The sequence below is a fragment of the Enoplosus armatus genome, chromosome 12 (assembly GCF_043641665.1).
Source record: "Enoplosus armatus isolate fEnoArm2 chromosome 12, fEnoArm2.hap1, whole genome shotgun sequence".
Classification (NCBI taxonomy): domain Eukaryota; kingdom Metazoa; phylum Chordata; class Actinopteri; order Centrarchiformes; family Enoplosidae; genus Enoplosus; species Enoplosus armatus.
Genome location: NC_092191.1, coordinates 20,457,349 through 20,472,563, shown reverse-complemented (window position 1 = coordinate 20,472,563; position 15,215 = coordinate 20,457,349). Strand labels below are relative to the sequence as shown.

Here is a 15,215-nt window from a genome sequence, read left to right as displayed (position 1 = left end):
CAACATAAGATCGGACTCACCAAACCAAATGATGACTGTACTGTGTTTTCAGTAAAAACAAAGATTCAGCAGAACAAAACGTTTCAAGAAAGAGAAATTTTAAAAACAGACTACATGCTGCAAATCAGCATATTTGTCTAGACAGACTTTCCATTCGTTGAGACACACCAACAGTTCACGTTGTGCACTTATTGATACTTGCAGCAGTATTCAGATCTCGGTGTACCCCGCGATTCATTGTCTACTGCGCCACACCAGTCCGGTTGTTGGTGGTAATGAGACAATAAACTGGTTTTAGGACCAGCAGCAATCAACACACATGGAGAAGTTGAAGTTCATGACATAATGGATTCAGCCTGAACACTATTATGTCCAAACACACCAGTTAGTCCTCATCCCAAAGGTCTTTTCGCTTGTAACATCAAAAGAGGAACACGCCGTTTGAATGTGTGAACGTTCAAATAAAATATAAGTTAAGCAGCTAAACAGGGTTAAGTCTGAGCAAAATAACCAACCAGGACCAACCAGATCTACACTGCAATATAAGCCCTAACCCTTCTACATGGATGGATGATTTTTTTTTTACCCGGTACCTGCAGCTTTAGCCTCAGTCTTTTATCACATTATCATGTACAGTATGTAGGCATGAAGTACATGTCTAGGACCCTTTTACAGGGTTCTCGTTTCAAAAAGTCAGAGGGAAACATTAAAAAGTCAGTCGGATACAGTGTTTTCAACCAGTTCATGGAGCTAACAACACAAGACCAACAACATCTCCATGTATCTGTACTTGCACAAGTGACAGAATGCCCTCACTAATCAAAGGGTTCCAGTGCGCTCTGATAAACACCCGCACGCTTACGGTTGATTTTTACTTATAATTTTACTAATAATTTGTTGATGGGAATTAAAGGGTATCGACTCTGTGGCATCTCTAGCAGGTAAAAACAGAAGTTTTGCAATTGAGAGTAAAGTGCACAAACCCAAGAATCCCTACAAACAGCCTTATATGGTGTTGAACACCTGCTTTTACCGTTGCGTCTTTGATATGAACTGAATATTTTCTGTTTTTTTTCTTTTATTCCTTCAACACATATACAGTATCTCGAATAAGGACTGATGACAGGTTCTCCAGACTTTGGAAGCATCATCACTGCGCAGAATGGCAGACCAACACTATGTCCTTGGCCTACTGGTGCTCATGATCCTCTCCCAGAATGCCTCACTGGAGTCCAGGGCGAGCTATGGCAACTGGCCGGCCGGGTTGGCGTGTCCTTGGCGCAGGGGAGGCTCCACTTAACGGGGCCGACACTTTAAACATTAACGGCTGGCCTGTAAAGCAGCGCCTGGCGAGGAATGCACAACCAAACGCACATAAACAAAAAAGCTAAAACACAACACACATAAAACACACACACACACACACACACACACACACAGCAGCGTGGAAACACACATATACAGCCAGTCAGTCAGTCCCAGCAGTGCTGAGTCATGTCAGCTCTGGAGGAGTGTTAACGACAGGAGTAACAGAGCAGGACAGAGCAGACCTGCTGGCCGCCTGTCCTCGCTTTATGAACGCACTGAAATGAGACCTTCTGTCCCCAAACAGGAAACGGGCTGCATTTTCTCCGCCAAAACCTGTTAGAGTAGAAGCCTACCAAATCTCTCACGAGTGTGTGCAAGTGAGTGAGAGAGCGAGCGAGTCAGCTCACTGCCAGTGCACTTGGCGTGTCCCCCTGTGGCCGATTAGCCTCTCACGCAAGCCTCTGCAAGATGGATTTGGACATTTAATCAATTTGCAGCAAATGTCCCTGTGGTTCAGTGAGCGCTGTGATGAATAGGAAAAACATATTTTTTGGAGAGGATTCCTCATTGTGTGATGACAGGACTCAGATTATGCTGCTTATGGCCTGTCGCAGACTCACACACACACACACAGGCATGAACAAGGGGTTATACACACACACACACACACATCCATAAAAGGACCAGACACATATACAGGCTCTCAAACAAACACACAACAGAAACAAATGCACCTCCTATAATGTTTGTGTGTGTGTGTGGTCTCACCTTGGCCAGACACTGGGGGTGTGTCTCGTGAAGAGCCAGGTTGGTCAGGTTAGACAGGGTGGTCTCGTCCAGCCACTGAGGTCTCCTCTTTTCCTCTTCCTCCTCCTCCTCCTCCTGCAGCCTCTTCAGGACCCCCTCCAGTGCCAGCTCCCTCACCTCGTACTGTGGACACTGCAGCAGACACTGCAGGAGCTGGCTCGAGAGCTGAGGGCCCCCCCAGAGCTCAGGGATCTCCACGCTGGCACTGAGGGCCACACGGGCCAGGCTGAGCAGGTACTGGGTGCTGCCGGGCCCCATGGTGGTAGGGGAAGTGTCGGAGGAGACGAGGTCTGAGGCCATCAGGACGGACAGAGCCCCCTGACGGAGATCACTGACCTCTGAACCTGACAGACACAAGAATCTTCACGTTAGCTGACAACATAGGATGAGGGAGGTTGTTTATCAGAGGAGGCTGGTCCACAGAGGCAGAGGAGAGTGCTCCTCCTCTGCTTTTGAGCGGCAAGAGGGAGATCAAAACATAATGAAGAGTAATTGGTTGAAATAAACCATCACCAAATCTCAGCATCATTTATAAAATCATTTTTCCCTCTTCTTTGGAAATCCATTGTTGAAATTTTGATCAGAATCAGAATCACACAAATTACACAAAATGCTTCCACAGTGACACCTGCAGGGCAGGCAAGAGGGGAAAGGGCAGTCTGTGTGAAGTGGGGGGCAGAGGAGGGCGGGAACTCCCATGTCAATTTAATATACTGTTACTGGCCAAAACACGTGCAACGATGCTCCAACTGAGGACGTCCACCCTAACCAATCAACAACCAGGATGCAATATTGACATTGGGTTGGTCCAATGATAATTTACTAATTTAATCTTCTGTTCTCCGAGTTAGAATCGTTTGCAAGAGCGCGATTGTAAACACAACGAGGTTGTGAAGGCGGACTAGTGAGTGGATGAGTTTCCGTTTAATGTCCCCGACAACCTCTGTAGTCTCATTTAGCCACTTGTTAGTAACCGCCTTTTTTAAGACAGGTAAAACCTTCAAAATTCACAAGTGGGGTATTTACTGACGTATTTTATGTCGTAGAACAAAACGCGAAAATCTCTTAAGCTTATGTCAGGCAACGAACCAAAAGCCCATTTAGAAACTTGACTACGAAACGAGGGAACCGGAAGGGTTTTAGGACTCATTCCTGCAGGACTCTATTTGCAAGTTATACTTTCTTTTCTATTAAGCTACTGTATGAAATTATGAATCTATTTATCGCTTTATGGCCACTGGCATCTTCAGTCTGACATTGCATCCTCTCTTATACATTTCCATGGGGAAGAGGGATTTGATTTTCCCTAACCAATCACGAGAGACCAAAGTATCCGCCTGAATCTTGACAACAGCTTGACGTCAACTTGAAAACTGCGTTAATACCGCCTGTGGCGCTGATTGGCTAACCGTTCCCCCCGCTGCGCTCATAGGATCGACCGCTTTTCAACCGAGAAACTGCTCTTTCATGTCCTGATGGCAAACCAGAAGTCAACTCGGTGGAGTGGGCGGATTCAAAGGTCTGGACCCAGGCAACTGCTCTCCTGCAGCGTCACAGCTACCTCTCATGCACCAGGTGCCAAATGCTAGTATAGTACAGCTCTATCCACAACGGTTCAGTCACATTTGAATGAAGCCATCTCGGAACATTTACTGTATTGCCAAAAAGCCGACACTTAGATAAGATAGCCAACAGGTAGATGAACCAGCAATGTTACACCTTCCATGTCAGAAGAGGGCTTAAACTACACAGCTTTTCTATTTTCTGTTGAATCCTATTGAAGCTGAATCGTCCCTGTTTCCATTGACGATTAATTCAGTTTCAGCTCATCTTGCCATGCGCATTTAAATAAAAATTGGAGCGTCTAAGAAATATTCCCAGCGGCTTAATGTCTTCACATGTGTCCGGTCCAACCTCTACACGCTAAGCAAACAAACACACAGTCTTTTGTGAAGCAAACAGATGCAGACAACAGGCCAGACTGAAGAAGCCAGTGTCCTCTGTTGCTTTCTATTTTGACTTTTATAGGAAAGGCTGCGTCAGTGTCTGTTTGGAAATGCCCATTGCTGTGCCAACCCAGCCACCTGTGAACATACACCCTTGGGGAGTGATGGACACACAAATTAACACACACGCACGCACGCACGCACTTCCTCTGAAACTTAAGTATAATCCAAAGGCAGGGCAACTATAGAGTAACTCAATGCCATTCTAAAGCTGTGCTCCTCCCTACAGTATTGCTCCAAGACTCCACACAGACCCTGCTTTGACAGCCAACTCAATTAGTTTAACACACACACACACACACACACACAACACACAGCTTATGAAACCCAGTGCAACGCAATCTGGCCCTGCAGCGCCACTCAAAACGTGGCCTGACAAAAGAGCGGGAAATGCCGCATTCCTCCAGAGATGGGCTGGGTTACCGTGGAGACGGGCCAGGTTACTATGGAACCTGATCCTCAAAGGGGGGTCCGGGGCCAAATAAGCATACCCTAATGGTTATAATGGGCGGCCGGGGCACAGTAATGACACCGATGATGAAGGGAGGAGAGAGAGGAGGATGACTGAAGGAGAATGTGAGTGTGTCAAAGAGAAAACGGCTGTCTGTCACGGTGGAGTAGACAGAGACACAGAGAGTGTGTGTGTGTGTGTGTGTGTGTCAAAGGGTAGAAGAAACAGCATGCTACCATTAGCTTGTCACACACTGACACATTCAGCTGTAATGCTGCGGCCCTGATTCATACCTGACTCTTACACGCTAAACTCTGGACAAACACTAAAGGGAAGCAAAATCAAGAAGCACGGAGGCCCAAAAAACAACTTTGTTTCAACTGACTCCAAATGCACTCATTAGAGAGGGAAGGAAGAAGAAGAAGGGCAGAACGAAAGAATGAAAGAAAGAAAAGTCAGAGCCAAAAACTGGAAGAAAAAGAGGGAAGAAAAGGAGCAAATGAGGGAGGAAATAAGAGTAAGAAAGAGAAAGAGGAAAAACATCATTAGTCAGGATGCAAAGCTGTTTTTTATGATGGCCTTTATTAAAATAGAGCGTGTGGAGGAGGGGGGGGTGCAGTCGGGCATTCCCTCAGCAAATGAAAGGCGTTCCTGTGAGAGCCATTTCAATGTGATTTTTCATGTCTGATCATAAACAGCCATTGTTCTCCCACAGCTGTGTCTATTTAAATCGGTGTCACACTTGTGTCTTCTCCATGCTGCCCATGTGCAAACCTGCAGCTGGACGGCGGCCAGACTCCATTAAGTTGTAATTACTATTTGATATTTGGGGACACTCTGGGATGAGGTCTGGCTCAGCGGAACACAATGCGGGCAGAGCATTGAGATCATTCAGACTGGTGTGTTAAGAAGAATGCTGGTGCAGGTCTCGGTGGAGAGTTTCCAAGAGAGAGACTTACAGAGACTTACAGACTGCTAAAAACAAGTCCGAGTGTGACGTGGGAGAACTTGCACACAACTTGCACTGACTTTTAAGGCACGCTAATGTGGCTCTATGGACTGGCAATGTCAATCTGTAGGTCCACCACTTTGGTCCAGACTGAAATATCTCAAATGTCGGATGGATTGCCGTGACATTCAGTACAGATATTCATGGTCCCCAGAGGATGAATTGTCAAGACTTCGCTGATCCCAGACCTTTCCTTTAGCGCCATCACCAGGTTTAAATGTTTTGGTGCAGACTGAATGGATGGACTGCCATTTTATCTAGCGCCGTCATGAGGTCAAATTTTTCATGTGTCCAATACTTTAGTTTAAGGCGGCAACAAACACTTTTTTGTATTCGTTATCGATTAATCGGCCTATTATTTTCTCAATTAATCATCTAATAAGTGAAGAATGCAAAAGCCCAGGTGGCGTCTTCAAAATACTTGTTTTGTCTTAACTAAAGTCCAGAACCCCAAAACATTCAGTTTACCATCACATCAGACAAAGAAAAACAGTGAATCTTTAAACAATCAAATCAATGCCGTTAATTAGCAAATGTTGTCATGCTAACACGCCAAACTTAGATGGTGAACATTACACCATCAGCAAAGCAGTTAGTTTCATTGTTAGCATGTTGATGTTAGCATTCAGCATGCTGACTGGGCCTAAGTACAGCCTCTCCCAGCCTTGCTTTGACATGACAGAGGCTGGGAGTAATTATCATCAATTATGGCACCAAATATCCCACGCTGGTCAGACCTCAACAGAACTCATTTAATATGATTACTAGAACTGAGCCGATTTATGATTCTGCAGTGGATAATTTGATCAAAGCGTTGATAGTGTTTGCAGTAAGCTCATTTCACGTGTTGATAGTCACATTCATGTCCAGAGGGACGTGTGGCAGTCCAAACTTTCAAACAAACACTAATTACACATGGAGAACAATGAAAATATTCCCCATCAAGTCTTGCTTTAGATTCATATCAACTGTGGGTCATGTGTTTAGCGGAGGTCTGAGCTAACCTGCGTAAGGGTTTATGCGTGTGATGGCCTGTTTTACAGCACAGGTCACATATTTAAACGAAATGTAACCGCGACATGTGGTTTAAATAAACCTGGTCCAGCCTTACAGTTGGTGGTTCACGGTTCTGAGCCACGTTTGGATGGGGGACAGAGGGTCAGCACGCTGGTCCAGAGAACACTTTGTCGTCCAAACTAAACTGTGGCTGAACAGCCAAGTTCACTCCAATAACAGCAACATTTCAACAGCATGCTTTCACACAAGTGTCACCGGGAAACACAGAGTGGAGGGCCATGTGTGAGGTTTGAACATGCTAGGCAGTGCCTGAGCATGAGGTAAGTGTGCTTGTGTGTTGTATTGAGTGAACGAAGAGTTTGTGTGTGTGTGTGTGTGTGTGTGTGTGCTGATGTGCCACAGAAACTAAAAGAAAGCGTGCTGCATGTGCACTTGGGTGTAGGTGTCCGTAGCCCGCTAAAAGCTGGCAGTGGAGACGCTTTGCTGTGTCAAGCTAGAACTTTGGCTAGACACTCGCACGTGCTCTCACACGCAAGCACACAGCTGGATTTCACATCAGCTTCCACCGTCATTACCCGAACTGTGAAAAACAAACCCCAGACGCTACGTGTGTGTGTGTGTGTGTGTGTGTGTGTGTGTGTCTGACAGTGTGAGAGAGCTGGCCTCCCTCTCATGCTGATGGAGCTTTACAATTTGCTGAGGTCCCTCCCTCTAATTACCCTAAAAGCTCTGTCCCTACATATATACATATATATACACACACACACATACATATATTCATGCAAGCTAGAAAATGACGACTCTGTCTAGCAGCCACAGTAACTGGTAGATTCCTAAATTCACGAGGAAGTTTTACCACTTTACTGGCCAAATGACTGTTAAATAATACGGCAGATTGTCTGCCAAAAGATTATGACAAAGGCAGTGCATCTGCAGGAGGGAAAATGCTTTAGCAGATAACTCCAGACTCAAGCTGTATTAACACTATATCAACATCATAGCTACATTTCATAAATACTCAGCACTTTCATCTCATATGTTTTAAGGTTGGGAAGCATGGTGCAACGTGGGGACTGGAGTATTTCACAGAAGGAGGAGGAATACAAAGTTCCCTTGACATCGAATTGCAGCGGTTGGCGTATACTTCCCAAAGTGAAGTGGGTGCAAGTATCCAAATATGGAAGTACATGGCTGACCGAGCTGTCGGAGACGAATATCAATCTCAAGTTGCTTGAAGCTTAATTATGGTAACACGCTTTTTCTTGTGTGCCAAGTCAGATTGGACTTATAAAGATGGGTTTGGATATTTTCATTCATTCTCTCTCTTAATACAACACCCACATGCCATACATGTATGTATGCTGAGAGCGTTACGGGATGCTGTATTCATTTCTCCTGTCCATACTGGCCATCAAGAGATTTCTGTGTAGTTCTGGAGTTTTCTTGTAAACAAATCTACAGTCAGTGTTTCCAAAACACATTGCGTGTGTCCTGGAGGTCTAACAATTTTTTTTTTTCCTCACAAAACTGCACTGACCGCCCCGACAGAGTCGCGTGTATTATGGTGTATGCTAGGAGCGGCTAATGCAGCCTCGAGCCGCTAGCCTCGAGCAGAGATGAGGAGATCCAGAGGTCTGGATCAAGCTTGTAGGCCTCAGCCCCAACGGACAATTTATCAGACTTTGTGCAGCTCCCTCTGAAGCTGCTTTATACGACTTTTTAGTACTCCACACCCGTGAACTCTGATGGCTAAAATCAATGCAGTCCTCCTTTAATAGCTGTAAAGAAGTCAGAAGCAGGCTACCATGACAACACTCAAAAGTACTACTCTAAAGAGAGTAAAATATTCAAAATTTACAACATGAAATTTCTGATTTCGGCACAGACACACTTGTCATAATAAAGACTTACCAGGGAATTAATCAGTGCTAATTCCAGTGACTCATTTAACATCCACCATCTGCATCTGCTGCCACACTAATGGAAACACATGAAATTCCAGAAAATTCACTGATGCTTTCAACGTTTTCTGTGTGATCGTTCCCTCTCTATTTATGTCCGTCTCCTTTTTTTTTTTTCCTACTTTCCTCAACCTTCCTCACTCCGTACTTTGCAGCTCGTTTTACTGGCACGGCTGGAAAGCAGGGAAACAGAAGACTGGCATAGGTAGAGATGAAGCAATGGACAGTGGGGGCTTTTTTTTTTTTTTTATGAGTCCAGATGGATCAAAGAGCTGAGGCAGAGAAATGTGTGTGTGTTCAAAAAGACCTGTGTTCAGAGCCGAGAGGAATTGGCTGCTAAATGCAAAGTTCCTGCTTAATGCAGGGTGCCAGTTAAAAGGGGGGAGGGGGGGGGGAAGTAATATTGAAAAAGCCAATTGTTCACCTCCTTCACCCCTGGTGCCAGGCACTCTTAAGAGCCCGCTGCTTTCATATGAACTTGCCCAACCTGTGGCTTTCTAACTCAACATATGATTTGTCTGAAAAGTGCAATTACACAAGAGGAAAAGGGCGAGGGACTGGAAATGGGGGGGGGGGGGGGGGGCAAGGAAGGAGAAACACAAAGGAGTCAAACACCAGCAGAGAGACAGACTTATGATAATAATAGAGAGGATTAAAGGTGTGTAAGCTAGAGGGAGCTTATTTAGTTATGTAAGGAGCAGAGCCAAGTCGGGCCAGGCCGGGTCCTCGATCTACAGGCTTGTTTTGAGAAATCCTCGGTATTTCCACTGTCAAGACGAACATGTGTTCAGCACATGGCCGACCGAAAACATAAGTGCCTCCCCCCCCTCTCGCTCTCTGTACAGCACTCCGACATAAACTGGGTCATAAGGCACAATCCCACCATCTGTCAGAGATCGCTCTCCTTCAGTTTCACATTCCTCCACTGCGGAGACCCCCACCGGTCTGCGCACATGTGCACACAACCACACCACACACACACAACCACACACACACACACACACACACACACACACACCAGGGGTCTTCTCTGAGCTGCCCGAGACGTGAAGCTGACTCCTGTCAACAATCAGTCTAAATGGAGAGCGCGGCGGACAGCCTCGCCAGCAAACGTTGCGGGGTTGTTCTGTTCAGACGTATTCAAAGTCAAATTCACAGCAAATGGGAGGGAACGCAGTTGCTGTTTAGTGAGCTGGTAAACTCCCCCAGCAACTGGTTGACATCAGCACGAGGCCGTCTAAACCACGTTCAAGACCCACAACATTCAAATATTTTCCACTTAATATATAATAAAATTTCCAAATTGGATTAAGTATGGATTATATTTGGTATTTTTATTAGTATTATTTATTGATTATGGATTTACCATTGTATGGTCAATTATTATCCTAAAAGATATCATTCCTATAATTCCTATTTACTTAATTTCCTATTTGCTACATAAAAGAAGAGATACCCGGGCGTTGGGGGGCTTTCACACTTTGCCAGTTTGGTGCGGTTCAAATGAACTCTGGTGTGTTCACCCACTGGTTTGGTTTGTTTGGGCTCGTATAAAAGCTGCCAGTCGAAATCTGGTGCGGACCAAACAACCAGACTGAGGCTGGCTGAGAAGGAGGGTCGAAGCCTGCTTCCAGATGAACCCAGACGGTCCCGTTTGTTTGTGGCACGAACGGCCCAATCACAGGACCTCATGAAGCCGATCGTGAATTGCCAAGAACGCGACCTTAAGCCATCTGTATAGGCCATATACAGTCTATTTATTCAAGATCATTCATGACACGTGTGCATCAAAACGTGGGTGCGGGAATTCTCCCAGATACGCCAGAAAGTGAAAGTTGTATTTGTGCCAGGCCCCATGTATTTTGGCCCCACAGCAGCGACTCACCATCCAGAAGACTGATCTTGGGCCCACACAGGCACACCAACACATCCAGAAAGGCGCCTCTGGTCACCGCACAGCTATTTTGTCTGAAAAGAGAGAGGGAAAACATCTTTTGGATATTTCATTCAACAAGTTAACCTTGGCTAATTAGTTTCGCCTTTGATCTAGCACAGAAAACTGAAGAAAATAAGTTTAACCCCAGAAAGATGATTCATTAGCCTCAATTCTGGATTCAAATTCATTGGGCAAAGCTTGTTCTTAAAGACCTTTTAGAATGAAGGCACCACCACGGCTGCCTCCAGACATTGATTATCTATTTGTCATTAAGATCATAGATGAAGATTTTCTTCAGAGACAGGCTCATGTCTCACCGCAAACTACTGAATTGGGTCACTGGATGTTTGTAACTCAATGAATCTATTGGTTGTGAGGACCTTCATGACTTGGTGCAATTAAGCGTTATCTCTAGGGCTGACGTCAGTCCCCCATCCTGATCAGGCCTCACGTTGTGGGAAAAGCAGCTTTTAATGCCTCCTGTCTGTATGGTGGCACAACAAGGAGTTTTATGAGTATGAGAGTTCATTCTTCACTTCCTGAATACAAGTTAGACTAAATGAACTCAAGCTGCACTTACTAGCTTGTTTCCAGAGCCTTCAACTGCACGTGTCATGTGTCGGGTCTTCTGTTTGCATCCCTCCTTACGCACTTTCATCAGTGACATTTTTGAGATAACGTTCAGTATTTTTAAGATCCAGGTCTTTTGTGTACAACTTGACAGATCAGATTCCGGTACCCACAGCTTTGACTAATGATTATGTGCGAAATCAATTAACCTGCTGATTATTTATGATTAACTGACTAATCATTTAGTCTATCAAATGCCAGAAAATGGTGAAAATGCTCATCACAGTTTCTCTGAGATGAAGACAATAAAATCTACTGTTCTGAATGACCAATGAAACAAGGAAAAATGTTTTGTTTCTTGGATGACATCTTTTACATGTTCATATTATATTATATATTACTTATTTCAGGATTTTATGAATTGCATTTCTGTTCAATTCCTGTGCAAATTTGTGCCATTCTTTGCGTTATCTGTTATTGTCAGGTCAGTCTATCTTGGACAGGACACTCTTGAAAATGAGGCACTCCTGGTTAATTAAAGAAATACAAGAAGTAAAATCATATAAAATAAGAATTGGTGTCGATCAACAAATCAATTAGTTGACTAATGGTTTCAGCGTCATTCTTGTTAGGCGTTGCCATGTGGCCATGATTGAATAATTGAGGAGAGCCATTTAAATGTAGACTACCCAAACAAAAAGTCACTGTAGTTACTGGGTCAACAGCTCGCAGGGAAACATGCAGAATAGGACACTGATGAGAGTTTGTGTGTGTTTTCATTTGCGGTGAAATCCTTGAAGCCCAAAATTTGGGACCATCACATGAGACAGCCCCCAGCTGTATGATCGTAGATTTGTTTAATTCACTTACAGATCTCACACACAAACAGGCAAAGGCTTTATAAAGAGGAAGCTTTTGTAGTTGTTTCCTCCCCGTCCCCAAACACACGATTTACTATGTAGCCTACAACTCTTCGGTATCGCAACGGTCACGATGAAGAATTATTACTGTTGTGAATGTTGACACAAATCTATTATATATATTGTGTGTGTGCGTTCAACCAAGGGTATGACCACGTCGCTGTGAAAGCCCATAAGTGTGTGTGTGTGTGTGTGTGTGTGTGTGTGTGAAAACAAGGGAGACAGTGTGTGAGCTTGATGTCACGTTTTCATCACTCAGATATTAATAAGACACACACCCCCAAACAAATCCTCTGCACACTTCAAGCACGCACACACACACATACACGATACACGTGATGGAGCATGGGCAAAGGGCTGCGGGAGAGTGTGTGTGTGTGTGTGTGGCTTAAGTGAGAATGATGAGTCTTGTGAAGTGGGTTCAACGTGTTTGAATGTGAGGTAACATTGTAAGAAGTTGGATCATTAGATCATCCTCAAACAATACGCTGGAGTTGTGCTAAGAGGTTGGTACTGGGCCTGATGTGCCACCACAAAGCCAAAGTCAACTGCAGGGACCTACGCGAGTGTCTGCAGTCATCGTTACGGCGTTGACACCCTCTTGGAGCCAGAAGGAGTCCAAAATGACACAACACAGAGACGATGCGGGGCCAAAACCCAACCCTGACCCAGACCAGACGAACAATGCATTCCGTCCTTTTTGGAAGCTGGCCGCTTCAAATTAGTGGTGTTCTGGAAGAGAGAGGAGGATTTTCTTTTTCCAAAAACACAGATCCTCTGACCTGTGTTGTCCTTAGATCTGGACGCCGGGCTCTGCATGATCAAACGGACAGACGGCGGGCGCGCTCTGGTGGGCAAGAATTCACCTCGTCATCTTAATAAAGGCTCATCAGTGTAACCATGCGGAGCTAGCGGGGCTAGTGTTGCTAACCCAGCGACCCTGTGTTATCTGCTGTAGGCCGCAGCACGGGGGATACCGGAGACCCAGGTCTGACCTCGGCCAGGCAGGAGGGGCCCAACAAGGTAATCTGTGCTCCATCTTGAGGCCTCGATCTTGGGTGAGAGGGCCAGAGGTAGAAGGAGGGGGGGGGGTCTGCGGATGGGACAGCAGGCGGTCTCTTTGAAATGGAAGCCTGGGCAGGACATGAAGCGGACACGGCCAGGGAGGGGGATGAACGGTGAGACAAGGAGCTATTCTTCTGGTGAGCCAGTTGGAAGAGCGGGAGGGATGCTTATCTGTGCGTGCATGCGTGCGTGCGTGTGTGTGTATGTGTCTAGGATTACCGAGAGGCGAGCCACATGCGCTGACGGAGGGCTTCGGCGATGCCATTTCCTGCTGGCAGGGGTCTGTGTGAGTCAGTCTGGTAGGAGCGCAGCAGAAACAGCACCTGCATACACACAAAGACACACTCTTGAATTGAAATACTGTACATGTGAGAGCGATCTCTTACATTCATACATAACATGGTGTCGCTATGTGTGGTCATCCACTACAAAAGTCAAACTACAGAGACTGGAACCAGAAGGCTTAAACCGTGGGCATGTTAACACGACTACAGTATGAGTACTGGGCGGCATGGTGGGTAACCTTAACAGCAAAAAAAAGTCCTTGGTTCCGCTGTGTGGAGTATGCATGTTCTCCCTGTGTCCATGTGGGTTCCCTCTGGATGTGCCAGTTATCTACCACAGTCAAGACATGCAGGTCAGGTCAATCAGAAACTCTACATCGCCAGTAGGTGAGACTATGTTTCTTCTATCTGCTACACTGAGCACGTGACGCACGTGTTTGAATACATATCACGAAACACACTGCACTGTTACTTGTGATTTGACCAAAGATCCAGTTCAGATCATGAAACGCAAGAGACAGAAGTGTTTAAGGATCTAAATGACGATGACTGAAGCGTTTTCATGAAGGATGGGGAAAGAAAGAACCCTTCTGAGTTTTTACAAGTTGGAAAAAAAAGTCGAGACAAACAACCCAGTCACGATCTGGTGCTGTAGGTCTCATACCAGGCTGTGGTTAGTTTCATTTAACCAGTTGGACAGACGTTTTATCCAATAGAGTCTGTAAGTTCGTTTAAAGTTCGTATTGACAAATTGGACTTTGCAGACTGGACATCAATGGCTGTGATCAGAAGCAAACACACTTCCTGGGGGACACCCTGATTTGTAATTGTCATTCATGTGGACTTTGTGTTCGGTTAATTCATCAAAATGTTACTTTTTAGTGACTAATCCAGAGTGAGACAAGAGTCGGGAATCTTACTGAAATGAAGTATGTGCCTACATTGCGTACTTGTTTTTGTTCAAATTGATTTCTGGTCTTGTTTGAGATACTGTCATTGGCAGATTGCAGGGTCAACCTCAGATTTCATTCTGGGCGACACAAAAATAAAAAATATTTAGTCAAACAGCCAGCGATATGATCGTGTTAATACTATACAGTAATCTCACCAACTGCTGGGCACTCGAAAGTATCCTTTCACCACACAATAAACAAGCTAGCCCCTCTAGACAACCACCCCTCCTGTCACATGACCTCTGGCCCCTGTGACTTGAAAGGATACGTAAACACCTGCAGTAACTCTACTGTAGGTAATGGTGACACAAAATGTTTAAGGATTCTCAAAAAGGATGTTTCCCATTGAAGATCAAATTACTCTTTTCATTGTGGCTGATGTGACAGTGTGCGACAGAGCCAGTTTGGAGCAGGTGGACTGGTGGTTGGGAGTGTTCAGAGGCCAGGACACAGGCTGGCTGGCTGGCTGGCTGGCTGGCTGGCTGGCTGGCTGGGGTGTGTATTCTAGGCCTTGGTAAGTATACTCTTTAAGCCGGGGCCACGGCCACAGACCAGTAGGAAGCCATTCATTACGCTGTGCAGGGAAGGAAACGTGGGGAAAAACCAGGCCGACCACGTAGCACCAAGCCTGGCCACTGAGTCGTGGCCTGCCCCTTCTCTTCTTCTGCAGTCTCCACGCCCAGGCAACACCCGCTGGCTCATGCAAACAGCTTCCACACCCCTGGGTCCTCTCGCTGTCACTCTGGAAGGGCTTTTCCACCTACAAGGAGCCAGTGCTGGAACTGATTCCCGAACCAAGTATTGAACCTTTCCAAGTGATTCCACTGTCAAAAAACTGGTTCTAGAGGATCAGTTACTCTTGAACTAGTCTCTGCAAAGACTCACTGAGCTTCTTATTGACGAATCCAAGACTATGTCTCCAATTGCA

The 15,215-nt window shown here is 45.5% G+C and overlaps 1 protein-coding gene across 1 annotated transcript in view; it reads right to left on the bottom strand.

Annotated features, from left to right (window-relative positions):
* The window catches only part of thada (THADA armadillo repeat containing), an 81,959-nt gene that overhangs the window by 18,315 nt on the left and 48,429 nt on the right, over positions 1-15,215 (bottom strand). The window contains exons 29-31 of the mRNA XM_070915950.1: positions 13,270-13,373; positions 10,445-10,527; positions 2,077-2,459 (exon numbers count right to left, since the gene is read on the bottom strand). Of these exons, the coding sequence (XP_070772051.1) occupies positions 2,077-2,459; positions 10,445-10,527; positions 13,270-13,373 (570 nt within the window). The remainder of the gene's footprint in view (positions 1-2,076; positions 2,460-10,444; positions 10,528-13,269; positions 13,374-15,215) is intronic.